The 17,647-nt window shown below is 38.1% G+C and overlaps 1 protein-coding gene across 1 annotated transcript; it reads right to left on the bottom strand.

Moving 5' to 3' along the window:
- Positions 1 to 15,953: 15,953 nt before the first annotated feature.
- On the bottom strand, positions 15,954 to 16,820 carry LOC136277871 (uncharacterized). The gene has a single exon (XM_066160651.1). The coding sequence runs from the start codon at positions 16,818 to 16,820 to the stop codon at positions 15,954 to 15,956; it is 867 nt and encodes a 288-aa protein (XP_066016748.1).
- Positions 16,821 to 17,647: the final 827 nt, after the last annotated feature.

Below are 17,647 nucleotides of genomic sequence, written 5' to 3'. Positions count from 1 at the left end.
GTAATCCCATGAGACCTCGTACTATTAAGGATTAATTGCACTTGAGTTTTCAAAATTTTCCAAATTGCCCTCGTCGCTTCGCGACTCGGGCAATTTTGGAAAATTTTGATAACTCTCGTGCAATTAATCCTTAATAGTACTTGGCCTCATGTGATTACCTATACTTATCCAGCAAACAGGTAATGAGAATATTCAAACTGATCGGGTAGAAGTTATAGTCTTGGTCAAACACTAAATTCTCATAGTTAATTTACAAGGAAATCTGTTGCAGCTGAGGGGAGATTTAACAATCGGATCTTGGGAGTTAGAGTGTCAAGAGGTAATTTGGTTAGTCAAGCCTCTTAGCCTTACCGTGCTTTATCGTGACAAACTTTTCAAAGAAAATGAATAACTTACCTGAGAACTACCTTTTCATTCCTTTCAGACTCCCTCACAAAATCAAGCGCTAACGGGGAAACCACAATTCCATCCCCGACACAAGCAGGCTCCCTTGACTTTCCTTCACCTTGGTAAGGTATGTCATAGCTTAACAATTTCGTTTCCACCTCAGCTCTTTTAAAGTTTGGATAACAGTACAGTAAAAGGCCGTAAGTATCAGGAACTGTTGTCTTACATAAACAAGCTAGAAAATGTACAGATTGAGGCATGGGTCTGAAAAAAAGACGACGAAAAAAAATATCCCAAAATAGCAACAGGCTTATTGAACCCGCAGACTAGACACAATCTGAAAAACAAAAAGTAAAACCATGAATGATCCCTAGTGTTTGAAGACGAGGAAGGCACAGACACGTCAATATCGAATGAGCTTGCTCGCAGGCTAAACAGACGGCGGCAAATGATCTTTTAGGTGGCGGTAGACTACCGGTAAGCGGCTTTTTTTCATTGGAAACCCTGGTTAATAGCTTTTATTCGGTAAGACTAGCTAGTCTTATTATTTCCCGATGACATCGGAAAGGCAACACACGCTTCTCAAGACGCTTCTCAAGACGTTTAATGTAAGTCCGTTCATTGGCTAAAACCTTCCACCTCCCGCGCGAGAGTGCGTAAAGAACGCGTTTTTTACGCAACCCAAATCAAACCTCCCTGGTTTTGTCACTCCTCCGCCTCTTTCACGCTGTAAACTATTTCGATTTTTTTCCTTGATAAATAAACAGAAGGACGGGGAAATAACTGAATAAACTTCTTTTGGAAAGAGCTTTTCTTTGGAACACTCGCTGGCTGCGGGAAGGCCGGAATCTATTACGGCTGTTGACGATGCTTGAGACAATGACTTAATGCAATAATCTGCAAGTAAAACTAAGCTTTTCCCAACCACTGATTTTTCTAACCTGACCTGACCTGGCCCTGACGAATGAAAAATTTACAACACAGGTACAAAGGATTAGGTAATGCTGCTAATTTCCTGAAAGATCACGTAATCTAATACAACGATTGGCAAGAAAGGAATTTCGTCATTTACAAGATTAATCACTTCCAAAAAGCTCAGGTGGATAAAAACTGAACAAAAGGCCACGACAGGCGACGGTGACAGTTTAACACTAATTACAGTTATGATCAAATAAGAACTGTTTACGGCTGACTCAATTGGAACTGGTAGCATGTACGCTTTGCTGAGCTTAGCAAATTCTCGCAGTTTCCACATTGAATTTTGTATATTTTTTAAGCTAGCATACAAACTTGATGACTGAAAATCCTATCGTTACACTACTAATAGTATGCTTTTAGGCCTGGCTAAATCTATATATTAGATCAACCCGTTTCTATAATCTTAACTTAAGTTTCCTTCGATACAAGAGAAGTAAGGAAGGTGGTCGAACGTTTGCTGTTTTGTTTTTTAAGGGCAATTAGGTTATCAGTTTTATTACTGTCAAATGTTACCCTCATTAAATTAAGTCTTACCTACCTACCTTACCTACCACCCCCCCTTAACCCAAGCGAAAAATAATGACCGGCCTCATGTTCAGATGAATACAGTGGGTAAGTTTCTAAATAAACTATGATGCCGCGTCGGTGAAAGAGTAATAACAAGGAAATTAAGCGTTAACAACTGAGTTGATAACGTAAATTGGCCACCGTAAAGAGTTTCAAAGCTAACGTTTCGAGCGTTAGTCCCACTTCAGAGTGGGTGCTGCATTTATTTTCGCCATTTCTACGTTATGACCCAACACAAGAAAACAAAGAATAACTATGAGGCATAAAATTACAACAAAAGGGATGACGACCGCCAATATTCTAGCTGTCCAATTGTCATTAACCTCGATCCCACCCCCAAAAGGGGCCATCACTCTCACGGCATGATCTCCAGTACTTGGTCTATATCAATTCAGATTAGATTATAATGAGTGTCACAGGCTACCCTATGGGCAGGGCTCATGTTATGATAGTGCCTCTTGTTAGTCTGTGTCAGTATTCTTGGGAAAACAAAAAGCAGTGTTTACATTGCAGCTACCAAATGAATATGATTTTCTACAAAAGCACTCGCTGCCCCTACCCTATTATCCTCTGTCAAATCATGCTGTTGGTACAAAAACAATGAGATGTTAGGTACCCACAATCTTGTATGATTCCACTGCAGTGGTAGACAGGTCATAGGTCTATATGTGACTCCCACAAGAGCACTCATACTTGTAAAGAAACTTCAAAGCTAAAGGGTTGTGGCACCCTTCCAAGGGTGGCGAAAGGAACCTTTGAAAAATCGTAGGCCTTGCCATTTTTTAACCTGAACTCGTCAGCCTTTGTGATGAGTCCAAAATGTTCACCTTTCCTTGAATTCCTGAGGATCTGGGATCTTTACTTACAGCAGGGGTCCTCGTTTGAAAGGAAGATGAGCAGCTTATTACAGTTAAGATGTGAGACCAGTGGGAAATGCTTATGTGCAGATACATAATCAGTGATTCACTTTTCTCACTATTTATGAAAAACCTTTGTTATTATAATCCTCTTCCTCCAAGAAAGCGAATGTTGTCATCCATCATATACCACATGCTAATGGTGGCCGACTTTTTATGAGTTTCTGTGCCAACTCATTGCATGGGTCCTAATACCCTCCTTTCCCTGAAAGGTCCGGTAAGAAGAGGCGAAACTCTTTATTTTTAGGAAACATATAGACCTATGACCTGTCTGTCATTGCATGGGTCCTAATACCCTCCTTTCCCTGAAAGGTCCGGTAAGCAGAGGCGAAACTCTTTATTTTTAGGAAAGAACGTTTTACTGGGTGGAAAACAAACAGTTCTTACTTTTTTACCTAAAAACAATTTTTTTGTCAATCTGCATTCCCTTTGTTGAATTTGTCTCTTTTTTGTGACAAAGTGTTTTATCTTTGGATTTTATCAGTTAGAATGACTCCAATTGATCCTCTTGAAATTCGACTTCATATATTGCTGTCGGAAACTCTAGACAATCATCGCGCTGTTGTCTTGCATTTTGCTGAGTTAACTGTTGTTTTTTTTTTTTTTTCTGAAAACGCATAACCGATGTCTAGTTTCTCTCTAAAATGTTGTCATAGTTTTGATTAATTAGTAACAGGACTTCGTGTCGTCCAATTCCATCTGCAACCATACGCGTGATTGACAAATCGATTTTGTCAATCACTTGTATGGTTACCGACCGAATTTGACTCCACTTGTTACCATTATAAATGAGTGTAACGGAAAGGGTATCAGTGTAGAGTAGAATTAATGACTAATATCCTGGAAAATCTTCTAAAATTAAAAACGCTGACTTAAAAAGGTAGCTTTGATTCTTGTATACACTAAAATTTTCTTACTTACTTAGCTAAAAAGTGAACCTTCTTTCACAATAGAAAAATGATTGCAGTTGGCGCAGTTTTGTAAGATTAGTGCGTTCTGCTTCTTTTAGACCAGCTTAGGAACCAGTCTTACTCGTCTCCCGAAGGAGGACTTCGGAGGATTTTGGGGGATCACATGGTTTTCAAGAGGGGGGAAGGGGGATCAGTCGTCGCGAACAGAGTTTAGGAGTCTCTCAGAGAGTTTAGAGGGAAAATTATAGAAAATTAATTCCCAACGGGAGGGGGTGGAGAGCGTCGTTATAATATTACAGAGCCTTATGGGGGGATCAGATAGTCTTCATTGTAACACATACAAAATCAATCAAATCTTACTGTGAAAACAGTGAAAACCTTCGTTTGGAAAGGGCTTTTCCTGGGGACACTCACTGGCTGCGGGAAGGCTGGAATCTATTGAGACAATGAATTGAACAACAACAAATTTGGCTCCAACGTAAGTTTAATCTGCAAGTAATACTGAGCTTCACCCAACTACTGATTTTTCTGACCTGAAATGGTCCTGACCAGAGAAAATTAACAAAACAGTTGCATGTAAGCCTGAGGTATAAAGGATTAGGTAATGCTATGAATTATCTAAAGGATCACGTAATCTAATACAACGACTGGCTAGAAAGGAATTTCGCCTTTTACAAGATTAATCACTTCCAAAAAGCTCAGGTAGATAACAACTAAACTAAAGGCCACGACAGGCGACGGTTACAGTTTAACACCTATTACAGTTATGACCAAATAAGGACTGTTTACGGCTGATTGAATTGGAACTAATAGCATGCACGCTTTGCTGAGCTTGGCAAAATCTCCCGGTTTCACGCTGAATTTTATACATAGTTAGCACAAAAACTCGATGACTAAAAATCTTATCGTTACATTACCCCCCTCAACCCAGGCGAGAAATAATGACCAGCCTCTTATGTTCAGATGAATAAAGGGAGTAAGTTTCTAAATAAATAAATAAATAAACTATGGTGCTGCGTTGGAGAGAGAGTAATAACAGGGTAATTTAGTATTATCAACTGAGTTGATAACGTAAACTGGCCACCGTTAAGAGTTTCTAACGTTTCGTGTTATTTCGACTTCAGTGCTAGTGCTCGTGCTTCATTTCTATTCGCTGATTCTATGTTAAAAGCCAGCAGACAGAAAATGAAATTGTAAAAAGCCCATACCAAATATGCGAGGGGTAAAATTATAACAATGGGGATGAAGAACGCCAATATTCTAGCTGCCCAAGTATCATTAGCCTCTATCCCACCCCAAAAAGGTAGCCACATTCTCAAGGCAGGAGCTGCAGCACTTGATATGGCACCATCAAATCCATCTCTTTCGGCTTCACTGGCCATATTTAACCACCACTTACTCTGCCAAACACAAATATCAATTCAGATTAGATTTTAATAAGCGTCACAGGCTATCCTATGGGCAGGGTTCATGCTTCAAGGGTGCCTCTTACTAGTCCGCGTTAGTATTTTTGGAGAAAAAACAACGTTTAAACTGCAGCTACCGAATGAATATGATTTTCTACAAAAACATCACTGCCCCTTCCTATCCCATTATCCTATGTCAAATCATGCTGTTGTTACAAGAACAATGAGATGTTAGATACCCACAATCTTGTATGATTCCACTGCAGTGGCAGACAGGTCATAGGTCTATATGTGACTCCCACAAGAGCACTCACACTAAAGGGTGGCGAAGGGTTTTTGTGTGACGCGTGATGGCAAATTGGCAAAGTTCATACTAGATCCTGCGGAATAACTGGTGAGACATAAATGAGTTCAAACTACGAAAACGTTGTCCAAACCACGACGACTGACTTATTGAACAATAAACTATGATGACTATAGGATGCTCAGACGAGTAAACGCTCTCGGAGCGTCTAGTTTCAAAAAGAAAGTGATCTTTGTTTGCCTAACAAAAAGCAATATGATGAGTAAGATGCAATTCATTCCAAGACAAAAAACGGTGGATGCAATATAATTTTTAATAACATCCGATAGGTTGAAATCTTACGGTACTAGCTTAGCGCACTAACTCTTTTTACGTGACGCGTGATTGGTTAACGACTTTCTCCGTGATGCGTGATTTGATAGAAAAATTCGGCGTGATGTGTGGTCGAAACCCCTCCCCCCCCCCCTCCTTTGCCACCCTAGTAAAGAAACTTCAGAGTTGAAGGGTTGTGGGGTTGTGGCACCCTATGGCGAAAGGAACGTCATAACCGTTAAAAACTAATCGTTTCTACGGGCTTGAGATATTGCTGGCTACCAGCTAAGTCCTTGACACAAAGTGTGGCAACTAAAATTTGAATTTCTATTTATTGACAATAACTGCAAAATGATTTTATATAGTTTTTCTTTCAATTGAACTACTATTGTGATGTTCTGTTTCTATTCAATTAAGTTTGCGTTTTTGCGTAAGGTTGTGTAAGAATTACATAACGCCAGTAGCGATTTATTTCTCGCCAGTATAAGCATTGTTGTCGTTAGATAATTCTAATGGCTAGTTGATCTCAACTAAGTCAATTGTTTTGGTAGTCTTTGCTAGCGCCATGTTGCTTTTGTTTAAGAGTTTTACTACTGGACCTGATTGTGCCACAAATTGTAACGGCTGTTTCACAATCGAGTGTACCCTTTTTACTTGTGTGATGTTACAAGCTTTTATTTTTAAACTGGTAACAAGCAGCAAATGTGTTGTATGAAAAAGAATCTTTTGCTGAACAAAATAAAAAAATGGTGGAAATCCGTCACAATTTGGCAGAATTATGAAGAATTGTGTAGTTAAAAATGCTCTAATCACACTGTTGCAGTGTGACATTAATATTTTAATACAAGATGAGAAGGAAAACTTACTTTGAAAATATCACCCACCTACGTAACAAATGAGTGCAGGATACATTGCTGAACCCCTTCCCTTACTCTCACTATGAACAGAAAGGAATAATCATTTGAATTTTACAGTTACCAGTAGTTAATCTGCAAACTGACTATTGTTACATATTATCTTGTCTTTGACAATAACTATTAATACTGGATGTATGAAAATCTTTGAGAAACTTTTGTAAACTCAACAAATTTGAGATAAAAGGATTGGTTTTCCTAATAGCAAATTGGAAAAAGAAGTATGAACTTGATTGAAACAATTTCAGCTTGCTATATGTGGTTGTTGAAATTGAAGCCTAAGATTTCACAAAAAATTGTGCAGTGTCCATACCCCTACTGTTATCTCTCTGAATGTTATTGAAATTCATCTAATAAAGGTATACATTTTACGAGGAGAGTTGTCACTTGTAAGAATTTATAAATAAGACTGCTGTCACTAATAAGTAAGAAAATATTCAATGATTTAAATTACCATTTTTACCAATATGATGTGTTATAAATAGTCAAATGGTAGAGCGAAATGTATATTAACCAGAAACTTGGATTTTCTCTGCAAAAGGGCATTCTTGACTGCTGCAACAACATTTTAGACTGCTGATAACAGCTAGAAAATATGGCTGGTTAATAAATGAAACCCTTTACTCATGATCAGCTTGATACTGAACATCTTTCATACCATGATATCTCAAAGAACCTTCATATTACAAGAATGCTAGAAGGTCTCATTTAATAAGACACCCGAGTGACCATATATAAGTTAACAGGCCTTACATGAGAGTGACGTTTACCGTGGCATTGTGCACTGAGCATGCCTGCTTTCACAGTGTAGACTGCGATCAAATTCCAGCTTTTTAGGGTGTATTTAAGAGATCAAAACAAGGAAAGGAGGAGGGCAAACAGTGAAAATGGTAAGGATAGACAGATGAGCCAGAATACACTTAAGAAGCAAAGGCAAAGGGCAAGAATTAAGGAAGAGCCTGTCCATCTCGCTGAAGCACATCAAAAAGATAGAGAAAGAAAGAAAAAGAGTAGACAGGCTCAGAAGGAGTACCTTGAGGACCACCAGTTGTTAAGAAGACAGAAAGAGAACAAAAAAGGCTCGGGATTTAAATATATAGGGAGAAGAAAAAGGAATATCAGGTAACAAAGTTGGCCAAACCTGGTAGATCATCAGCGGCAAATCAATAAGAAGCCAGCGAAAAATGCCAAAAAAAAAGGAAGCAAAAGGGCTGTGAACAAGGTATTCAATGCCAAGATAAAGAACATACCGCACCCTGGCAATGATCTTTACGTCTGGCGAACCCTAAAAGAACTAAAAGATGAGTCCTGGGAGCCAATCGACAACATAATGTGTTTTGTTAGCTTTCCTACACTGGTCAACAAGAGGGAGCAATTCTGTTTTACAGCAAAAGATATGGTTAAAGTTAAAAGTTACGAATGAGCTAATGACTTTTTGATGGCAGATCATGATTACTTTAAGGCGTGCCTTCTTTGTTAGGAGGAAATTACAATTTTTAATAGACTGGAAACTGTTGTTTAGTAACTAGGTTGAAGGACATGACCTCACTTTGTGTAGACTTCAGTTAGCTCTAATTTTTAAATCCAGAGTGAAGTTAGTTTACTCGATTCCATTGTGTGTCAATGAAGTTCCTACTAATTATTATTATAGTTTTCCTTTACGGAAGGATGGTGTTGTAGTATCCATACCCCTCAACATGACCAGATGTTAGTCAGATCTTTACTCATTTTCTGCTTCTAATCTAAACAAAACATTTAGATTTTCTCCAAAACTGATATCTCAGAACTTATGTCATTAAGTTATCCTTGGTCTTTGAAACTATTTTCACTGTACATGATTGAATGTTAGTTGCTTTCATCGAATATCTTTCATTGCTTTTGTAGTTACACTACAGTTTTCCAAATAAATTGCAGATGTAATTAAATTTGAAAGATAACTGTTTTTCTATCAAAAATAGTGCTCCTAAATTTTTTACTATAGGGACATGTGAAAACTAGATGCATTAAAGACAAAATTTAATCTTCATGAAGAACTTATGGGGAAATAAGAATGTAGTGTCCGTACCCCCTCAAAGGTCACTCTTAAGCAGTGACCTCTTTAAATGGGAATAAGGCAGTTTGTCCAAAGATATTTCAGGACAATATACCCTAGGCATAAAGTTACCTACAAATTACTTTTATTTCTTGAAACATGAAATTTTATTTTGACCCTTCCTGACCTCAAAAAGGTACCCCTGACTGTGAAACAGCCGTAAGTTTGTTTCTATTTCATGTAGCTTTGTCGTTCTTGTTGCTGTTGATATATTTGTATTTAGATATTAATTATCTATTTCGGTTGAATCACATCTACACATATGCATATCTAAACATCTTTATATCTTTACATCTAAATATTGGCTTATATGGCAAACAGATTAAATGCGTATTCGATTTGTGGCGTTCAACATGTTGTATTTATCTACACAAAGCATTGCCGCCATTGTCAGTCGTATGGCATCCACATATCCCTAGAGTACAGTCTCCTACCTCCAGTTTGTCAATAGGGCAAAGATCGTGAGAGGCGGACTTGTAAACCTTATCATTGCGGCAACCTTGGAAAATGCCAATCTCTGAAACATTACAGTACTCTCGGCCAAAAAACAACCTGAAACATAAAAGCATACAAGAATCACCTCTGATGCTTAAAAAAACAAACAAACAAGCCACAAAATTATCATTAGACAGAAAAATGGAATAAAGAAAGAAGTATTACCATCTTATCTTTCTCTCATCTCTGCATCCATAAGCGAAATCTAACTCTATGTTTCCATACACATAATTAAAATATTCTTTTTAAAAACCTTAACCTCCTATTGAACAATTTTTTTTCATGTCTGAAAACATGAAAATATGGACATTTTGATGAAATAAAACCCTTTTCCTCCCTTTCCTTGTGGTGTTCTGACATGTACTGTGTTTATATAAGTAATAAAATGACTTCAAGTTAATAAGCACAAGTAAATTTTTCAAATTAGACAAAAAATTTTGATAGTGTGCCCACTAGCCCTATTTGTACATGTAATTTGCACTTGCGTTACAACTTTGCACTCGTGTAACATGAGAATGCACTAATTTTCAGCCAATCAGAAGCGTGTAATTTTTTCGTGTATATTATTAGTAGCATACAATAAAGTTTCATCTTTCTTTATTATCCGCACCTTTCTTTAGCTCAGCACGAGACAAAGAATCGAAAATAGATCAAATCACATGACACACTGTTCATTGGTGAATGAAACAAAGATAACTTTTCCTTGCAGCTGGCAGTGGAAAGGACGGATGTGCTTGTAATTGTGTAACGTATATACTCTTTACAACGTGTAAATTCAGTTAGGGCCATGACACCCAACAACAATAAGCAAATTAATCCCAAAAGTACATTGACAGAGTACATCATTTTGTTCAACACTCATCATTCATAGGAATGTTACGTAAATCGTGTTTAACCTACGATATGTTTTGTTGCCAAAAAATGCTAGGTTTTGGGCCAATTTAAGCAACTACATGATTATATGACTTTCCAACTGTATATATTTATTTTATTCTTTTTATCTTTTATTTATTTATTTATTTATTTATTTGTTTATTTATTTGCCACTTACAAACATACACGTACAAAGATAAATTAGAGTTGTTTACAACAATCTAAAATAATAACTATAATAATATCACTACACAACAATCTATACTTAATCCAGATAAAATTACAATTTAGGGTCATGTATAAGTAATGTGGCAAGGAAGCCCAGCAGAAGTTAGAAGCTTATCAGACCTGGGTTCCTCACACGATGTAGAAGATAGATTTGCTAATTACGGACGGGCGAGTTTAATTTAGTTTTCTGTCAGAAATATCGTTCGCCTTTCGAGTAAAATGAACTAAGAGCTTGCTCTGATATCCTTTCCGATGCGTTGAGGTGAGGGCCACATCAGTCACAGCAGCCGAATTTTATGGCGCTGTCATCCCGAGCAATCTTCATGTTCCGGCCGCCGTTCATCCATAAAAAGCACGCCTTGAAGAGTTTGTTTTCTAACTGTCATATGAAAAAACTGGCGTGTTTATACGAGCCACAATTCGGTCGGATTTCACTGAACGTTTCACTTTCAGATCCGTATTAAGACAAAAATCTTCAAGCATAAGTGTTAAATTCGACCTGCCCAACCATTTCAGTTTGTGAAATATTGCAGATTGTGAGCTTTGGTTTGACATTTTTGACAGCTTTAATCTTTTTCACTAATCAGATTACTCGGACATATATAACAAGGATTCTGATTGGCTTTTAGTAGCCTGCTTTATGAGAGTACAGACCATGCTGTCGACAATGTTGTTCGCTTTGGGAATTATAGTTTGTTTTGAAAATTGGAAGTAATGCGTGGGGAATTTAACGGATTCTATATAAAAAACAAATAACTGTGCTCCGTTCTGTTGTGAAGCACCCAGGAAGCGGCTAAAGCACTCATGAAGTGGGGATAACACTCGAAGTCCAAAGTTATTTAGGTTCGAGCTTCGCGATGAATTTCCTCTTGTGACTGTTTTACCTAACTTCCATTACTGGAGGTGCTTAGTTTGTCCAAGAGCCTTGCTTTGGACCCACAAAAAAGCTCTTCTGTTAGCTTACGCAGTCACAGATTGATTCAGTTGATCGGAAGCGTTAGGCGTGGTGTTGTGCATCAGTGAGATTATTGTAAAATTGTTTGGATCATTGTTCTGGTAACAAATGTTTAACTCTCCAAGAACAGTCAGCTAGCACGCCCACCCATGCTTACCGCTGATGCTTATAATTATAAGCATGTACATCAGAGTTTAATGAGCAGTCAGTGAGAAGTAATCAGTGGGAATCAATGAGTGAGAACCAAAGTTGAGAAACAGAACAGAGTAATAGCTACCCAAATTGAACAGGATTCGATGTAAGATCGTCCTATAGAACTGAAAGATTAAAGAAGACTGAAAACTGACAAGGTAATTTGGTAATATCAACTAAGACGAAATTGTAAATTGGTTTTCAATTCTTTACGGTGGCCAATTTACAATTTCAACTTAGTTGATATTACCAAATTACCTTGTTACCCCCACCGACGCAGCACCACAGTTTCTTTAGAAACTTACCCCCTTGAAGACTGACAAGTCGAGATGTGCTGGTGCCTTTCGTAAAAGTGTGTCGCGGTCTGTTGCTAGTTTCCTTATCAATGCGACCCAAATGAAGTTATCAACTTCGAAATGACTCTACCGACACTAAGAAAGTGAACACCACTTCTGCTCACGAAAGAAAGTCTAACTGCTATCATGTCTAAATTCATTTGCCTAAAGAGTCTAATTGTCCAAATTTGCCATGGCCGACAGAGTCTACGTAAATTTCTTCAATACCTTTTATCCAATATTTATATGTTTTTAGTCTGGGTGATTCATTAAGGTATCTTGACCGTACTTGTTTTCCATAATAGCTTACTGCGTTTGAAGATGAAGGACTTAGCCTGATTTTCGGGTAAAAATCTGTTGTGTACTGCATTTTTAATTTTTTTAAATTAACATCCTGGCTTCTTTCAAACGTTCAGTTCGTAACGGGAACACAGTGGTAAAACGTAGGGCATGTGCGACGGGATCAGTCCTGGCCGGCCGTGCACCAATTTCCGCCGGCGTAACAAGTCAAAGGAAAACATAGGAAACAACGGCTGAATCGCAAAACAAGCGAAAAAACTTGAAACGCTTATAGAAATCTAAAAGGAAAAAACAAGAGGGAAAGGAAATCTCAAGACTTTTCGAACACGAGGGTTATTCAAATAAGGGTATCCTCAATTTATTTTGTTTTGAACTTCTTCTTGTAACTCGTGTGAGACAACTTGATTCGGCTGAGAGCCTGAAAGCACGCCACCTAGTCATGCACATACGTAGATTGGGCGCCCAGCTAAATTGATCTGTAGGAACAGAGACGTTAGCTCTAACAAAATGTTACAACCCAGGATAGGTAACAAAGGGCAGAGGGGGTGACCAGGCTCTCTTTCCCCTGGTTATATACTGAGGAAGAATTTGCTGAAACCTATGTTTCATAAATGATACATTTGATTTGAATCGATTGGCACTTTTGAGTTTTCATTTCATGCTATGGTGTTTAGAGGTGCGGAGGAAGAAATCTTCAAACGATGTGCAAATCGGAATAATGATGTCATTTTTAAGATATTTCTTAGTCAAATTACTGTCTTAGTTCCCACAGGATCCTACGTCATGTATAAAAAGGCCAATAAGAAAGCAACCAAAATTTGTCATATATACATATGTTACCCACCAGCCATGAGGTCCGTATTGGGATAAACTCTACCCGAGGTCTCAAATCCCCTTGTGTCTAGCGAGAAAAAAAGCCTAAACGAGATCTCAAACTGCGAGAAGCTAAGCCACCGGTTGTGAACCAAATTTGAATGTGACCTGTGTGTTGCAGGTTATGTTGGTTTCACACGCCGCCATCTGCACCAACGTGTTCAAGAACACAAAAACTCTTCTTCATCAATTGGCAAGCATTTTCGTGACAAATATTCTTAGACTCCAAAAGATATTACAAATAATTTTTGCATTTTAAAAAGTGCACGAACAGATTTGATTGCCCAGCCTACGAAATGTTTCTTATTCATGAACTGCTCTCAAAGTACAATCGGACTCAATTCGTGCACAAGCTTTCTATTAGCCCCCTATTATTTTTTCTTTATATGTTTTCAAGGTACGGTTACACTTGCTAATTTTAATTTTTGTGTACTTCTTACATGCATATATGTATTCATTGTTCCAGTTTTGCCATTCTCTTAAAAAATGACCGAAGTATTGTTGAAACGTCATTTTTTATCACTGATTTTATGGTCAAAAGTTTTAAGAGACCCTTACTCGTAATGGTAAAGTTAATATAAGAGGTTTCCATGCAAACTTTGAATCATATTTTATAAGTATCTGTCACAATCTGACTTGAAAAAATAAAAAACATTTTTTGTTGTAGACTCTGTTTTGCTCTTTACTCGCGTGGGCCAGTCTATCGCGTCCTATTTAAGGTACACAAACTTTTCGATTTTTTTAAAAACTTAGTCAGTGGTCATACAATAAAATCCTTATTGACTGAGATAGGACCTCATGACCTCGGGCAAAATTTTTCCCCGTCCGGCCCTCCCACTCAGTCGATAAGTACAAATTTTATTTCCGATGACGGTTAACCTTCTGAGATTTATCTCTATTCAGTTTTAAAAGGCAAGGAAAGTCATTGTAAGTAAATGCAAGTTTATGTTTTGAAGATTTGAAAGTGTTTCTTTGTTTGCTTCAATGGCGTCTGTAAATCTTGTATTTCTTCTACCAAGAAACTAAAGTCAAATGAGGCACTCCTTCTCAGAGATGCAAGGGATTTAAAGCGGCTTTCAATCATTGAATTTCTTCGTTTTCTGTTGTGCAATATATGGTAGAAAAGAGATACAAGGGATTTAATGCGGCTTTTAATCATTGAATTCCTTCGTTTTCTGTTGTGCAATATATGGTAGAAAAGATCAAATTTAATGGACCTGCAAAGACTTAGCGAATGAGTATTTGTGGTAGAATTCCAAACTTTGCTCAGCGTTTTACAACCAACATAGTTTTCTTTATGTTCAAGTAAAATTTACTTTCGCTTTGAAAGTATTCGTTGTCTGAATCCATCATTGTGAGTCACTTGTTTCAAGATTTACATATTTTTTGCCTCTCTCGTGAAAAGATTGAAAAGTGCAAATTGCAAAACTCGGAGCGTTCCGTACCCGGGGTCCCGGTATTCAATCGGTAATGTAGGAATGTTTTATGAACTTGCTCTTAATCAGTCAGGTATAGGGGCGTTCGCAGCAAGGACGCCGGCGGAGCCAATAGAAATTAGGTACACTGTTGCGGAGGAATAAAGGGGGTAATTTGGTGAGGTAATCTCATGATTTCGGGTTGAATTTGGGATAAATAAGTGTGAGTTCATTTTTTAAAGACTTACAAAATTTTTCGAGCCCGCAAGGTGAGTCCAATATGTAGTCTTTGAAATAATTTCAAAAGCTGGTTTATCAAAAATTGCACGCTATAAGTCATGTGATACTTGTTAATGATATATATGCAAAAACTGACTCTTTATTCTCTAAAGTTGTGTTTATTTCGTGTCACGGCTCACTGGCTCGCCTACTTGCCTTTGTTTTGTGGCCGGAGTAGTCGGGCTTTTCGTGCTTCGAGCACGAATAATCAAGCGTTTGTACTCTTATTCTTAGGCAACGGTCAGTAGCAGTAACAATGACACGAATGAAGGCTTTCAGCTAGGTTGTAATCTTCCCTTCCTTTCGAAAGAACTGTTGCATACAACTCCTAGAGAATTTAGTTCAGGGCCTTCAGTTCGTATGTTTCGTCACTATCGTCATAACCAGTTTTGGAAGGACAACACTTTCAGACTTTTTAGCAGTTGTTTGTTATTTGTTGAGTGTTTCTCCTCCAAAGACTGAATTACTATCTCAGACCCTGATCACCAATTGTTTTGCTGTGCTTTAGCGATTTCCGCGACTATCAATTCGATTTCAACTTTCTGCATTCAATCCCACTTTAAAAATACGCTAAAGCTGAAGTTTCGAGCTAGTCACTCTGTCGAGGGGCTAACGCCCGAAACGTTAGATTTAGAATCTCTTTGCGGTGGCCATTACAAATTTTGAACTCGTTTCATAAAATCGAATGACAATGTTACGATTTTCTTGGTGTATTCTTGGAAATTCAAGATGCCAAGGATCAATGTCTTTGAAGTGAATTAGTAAGTGTTCTGGGATCTCTGATCGCAATAGCGACCGAAAGGGCTAGTTATATCTGATGTTTTGGTTCAAACAAGTAAGCCATGCACAGTCCCAGTCGATAAAGTACAATGGTTGGTACCTGAAACGAACCGAGAGTTGCTTGTACCAATGCAAAAAACGCATCGGAGATAAGTTTACAGATTTGATATGGATTGATAGTTTCTTATGATAATAAACTGAAATATTATCAGGAAGTTCGTATCTATAAGTATAAGTATAAGTATAATTTTATTTACCGTCAGGTACACGGGGAGTAGTGGCCCAATCTCCCGAGCCGGAGCCTCATGATAAAAGTGACTGACTATAAAATACATTTACAAAGTCTGAAATTCTTAAATCTAAATTATTAGTTATCACGTTAAACTATTTACAAATGTATATTTAAACAGAAGCTACGTATACGCAGAAGTGTCAAAAGATTATAGACAGCTTTTGCATTGGCAGCCGGTAAAACTAAGAGTTTTCAGTTTTTTTCTAAAAGACGATAAGTTAGGGGCGATTTTAACAGAAGGTGGTAGTTTGTTCCAGATGCGAGAGATGACAAATGAGTACGAATTGTGACGGAATTTGCTGTTATAGGAATTTTGAGTTACGTTGAGGCCAGTATTTCTTAGGTTGTAGGGAGTAATTCGGGGTTCGAAGAGGTCGGCTAGGTAGCTTGGGCCGTTCTCTTTGTAGCATTTATAAAATATTATTAGCGACTGTTCTATGCGTCTATGTTCCAGTGTGTTCATATCTGCTGTTTTAAGAGTTGATTCGTAGTTAATGCTTCTCTCCAAGTTCATTATTGTTCGGAGACCGTAGTGGTTTGCATCTTCTAACTTCTTATTAGGAGTTTTGCCGATGCCGATTAGTAGGGAATTACAATACTCAAAATGCGATAAAACAAAACTCCTATATAGAACTAGCAGTGTACTGGAAGGCACTAGGCGTTTAAGGCGGCGGAGTGCGGCTATCTCAGCAAATACTTTCTTTAACATCTCATTTATGTGTTCTTGAAAAGATAACTTATTGTCAAGGTGAACTCCGAGGATCTTTAGGTGCTCTTTAATGTCGATAGAAGCGCCGTTAAACTTTAAGTCATAGTGGTGGGTACTTTTGCCAAGGACCATTGCTTGTGTCTTGTCTCCGTTGGCCTGAAGATAGTTGTGGTCAAGCCAGGAGGATAGTCTTTCCATGTCTTGGTTTAGCGAGAACTGGAGTACAGTCGGGTTTTTGTCTGCCATATACTGGGTAGTATCGTCTGCGTAGAGACGAAGAGAGGAGTCATTTACAGCTTCGTTCATGTCATTCATAAAAATGTTAAACAAAAGGGGGCTAAGGAGACTTCCCTGGGGGACGCCACAGCGTATAGGTGTCCAATTGGAGCAGCTGTTGTTGCATATCACCCTTTGTTTTCGTTCGTGTAAAAATGATCTCAGTAGTTTGAGGGCTGTGTCGCGTAGACCATATGCCTTTAACTTTGCAAGCAGTAGATTGTGGCAGATACAGTCGAAGGCCTTGGACAAGTCGATAGCAACCACACCCACTTCTTGCTTTTCGTCAAGGGACTTTCTTCAGTCATCTGTTAGTTTTATCAGTGTAGTAGCGGTGGAATGTCCCCTAAGGAAACCGGACATGCTAGGGGAGAAGGTAGGTAAAAATGAGGAGTACAATTGATCAAATAACACTTTCTCAAATAGCTTGGAGATGGCAGGAAGAACACTAACTGGTCGGTAATTGTTCTTGTCTGAGGTGTCACCTTTTTTGTAGATCGGGGAGACGTTACTCATTTTCCAGCTGCTAGGCAGGGTACTTGTCCGAATACAGTAATTAAACAGAGTCGTCAGTGGGTCGGCTAGAGAAGGAGTGGAGAGTTTCAAGATCTTCGGAGAAAGACCATCATGTCCGGTTGTTTTCTTTACTTCTATTTTTGATAAATAGGCAGTTGTTGTTTCCGAGTTTATATCTGTAAACGAGAAGTTTAGCGGATTAACTTGGATGATAGATATTGGATAAAAGTTTTTTAAAACCTGATGTATCTTATTATCTTTGTTGCAAATATATGAATCTCTCGGATATACCAAACTTTGATGGATTTGTTTGCGTTTGATTCAGTTTAATGAATCATGAG

Source organism: Pocillopora verrucosa, chromosome 1 (assembly GCF_036669915.1).
Source record: "Pocillopora verrucosa isolate sample1 chromosome 1, ASM3666991v2, whole genome shotgun sequence".
Lineage (NCBI taxonomy): Eukaryota > Metazoa > Cnidaria > Anthozoa > Scleractinia > Pocilloporidae > Pocillopora > Pocillopora verrucosa.
This window is presented reverse-complemented; position numbering and strand designations above follow the sequence as displayed.

What these genes read in the sequence shown, in the direction of transcription:
- LOC136277871 (XM_066160651.1), bottom strand. Translation starts at nt 16,820, where the DNA reads ATGAACGAAGCTGTAAATGACTCCTCTCTTCGTCTCTACGCAGACGAT.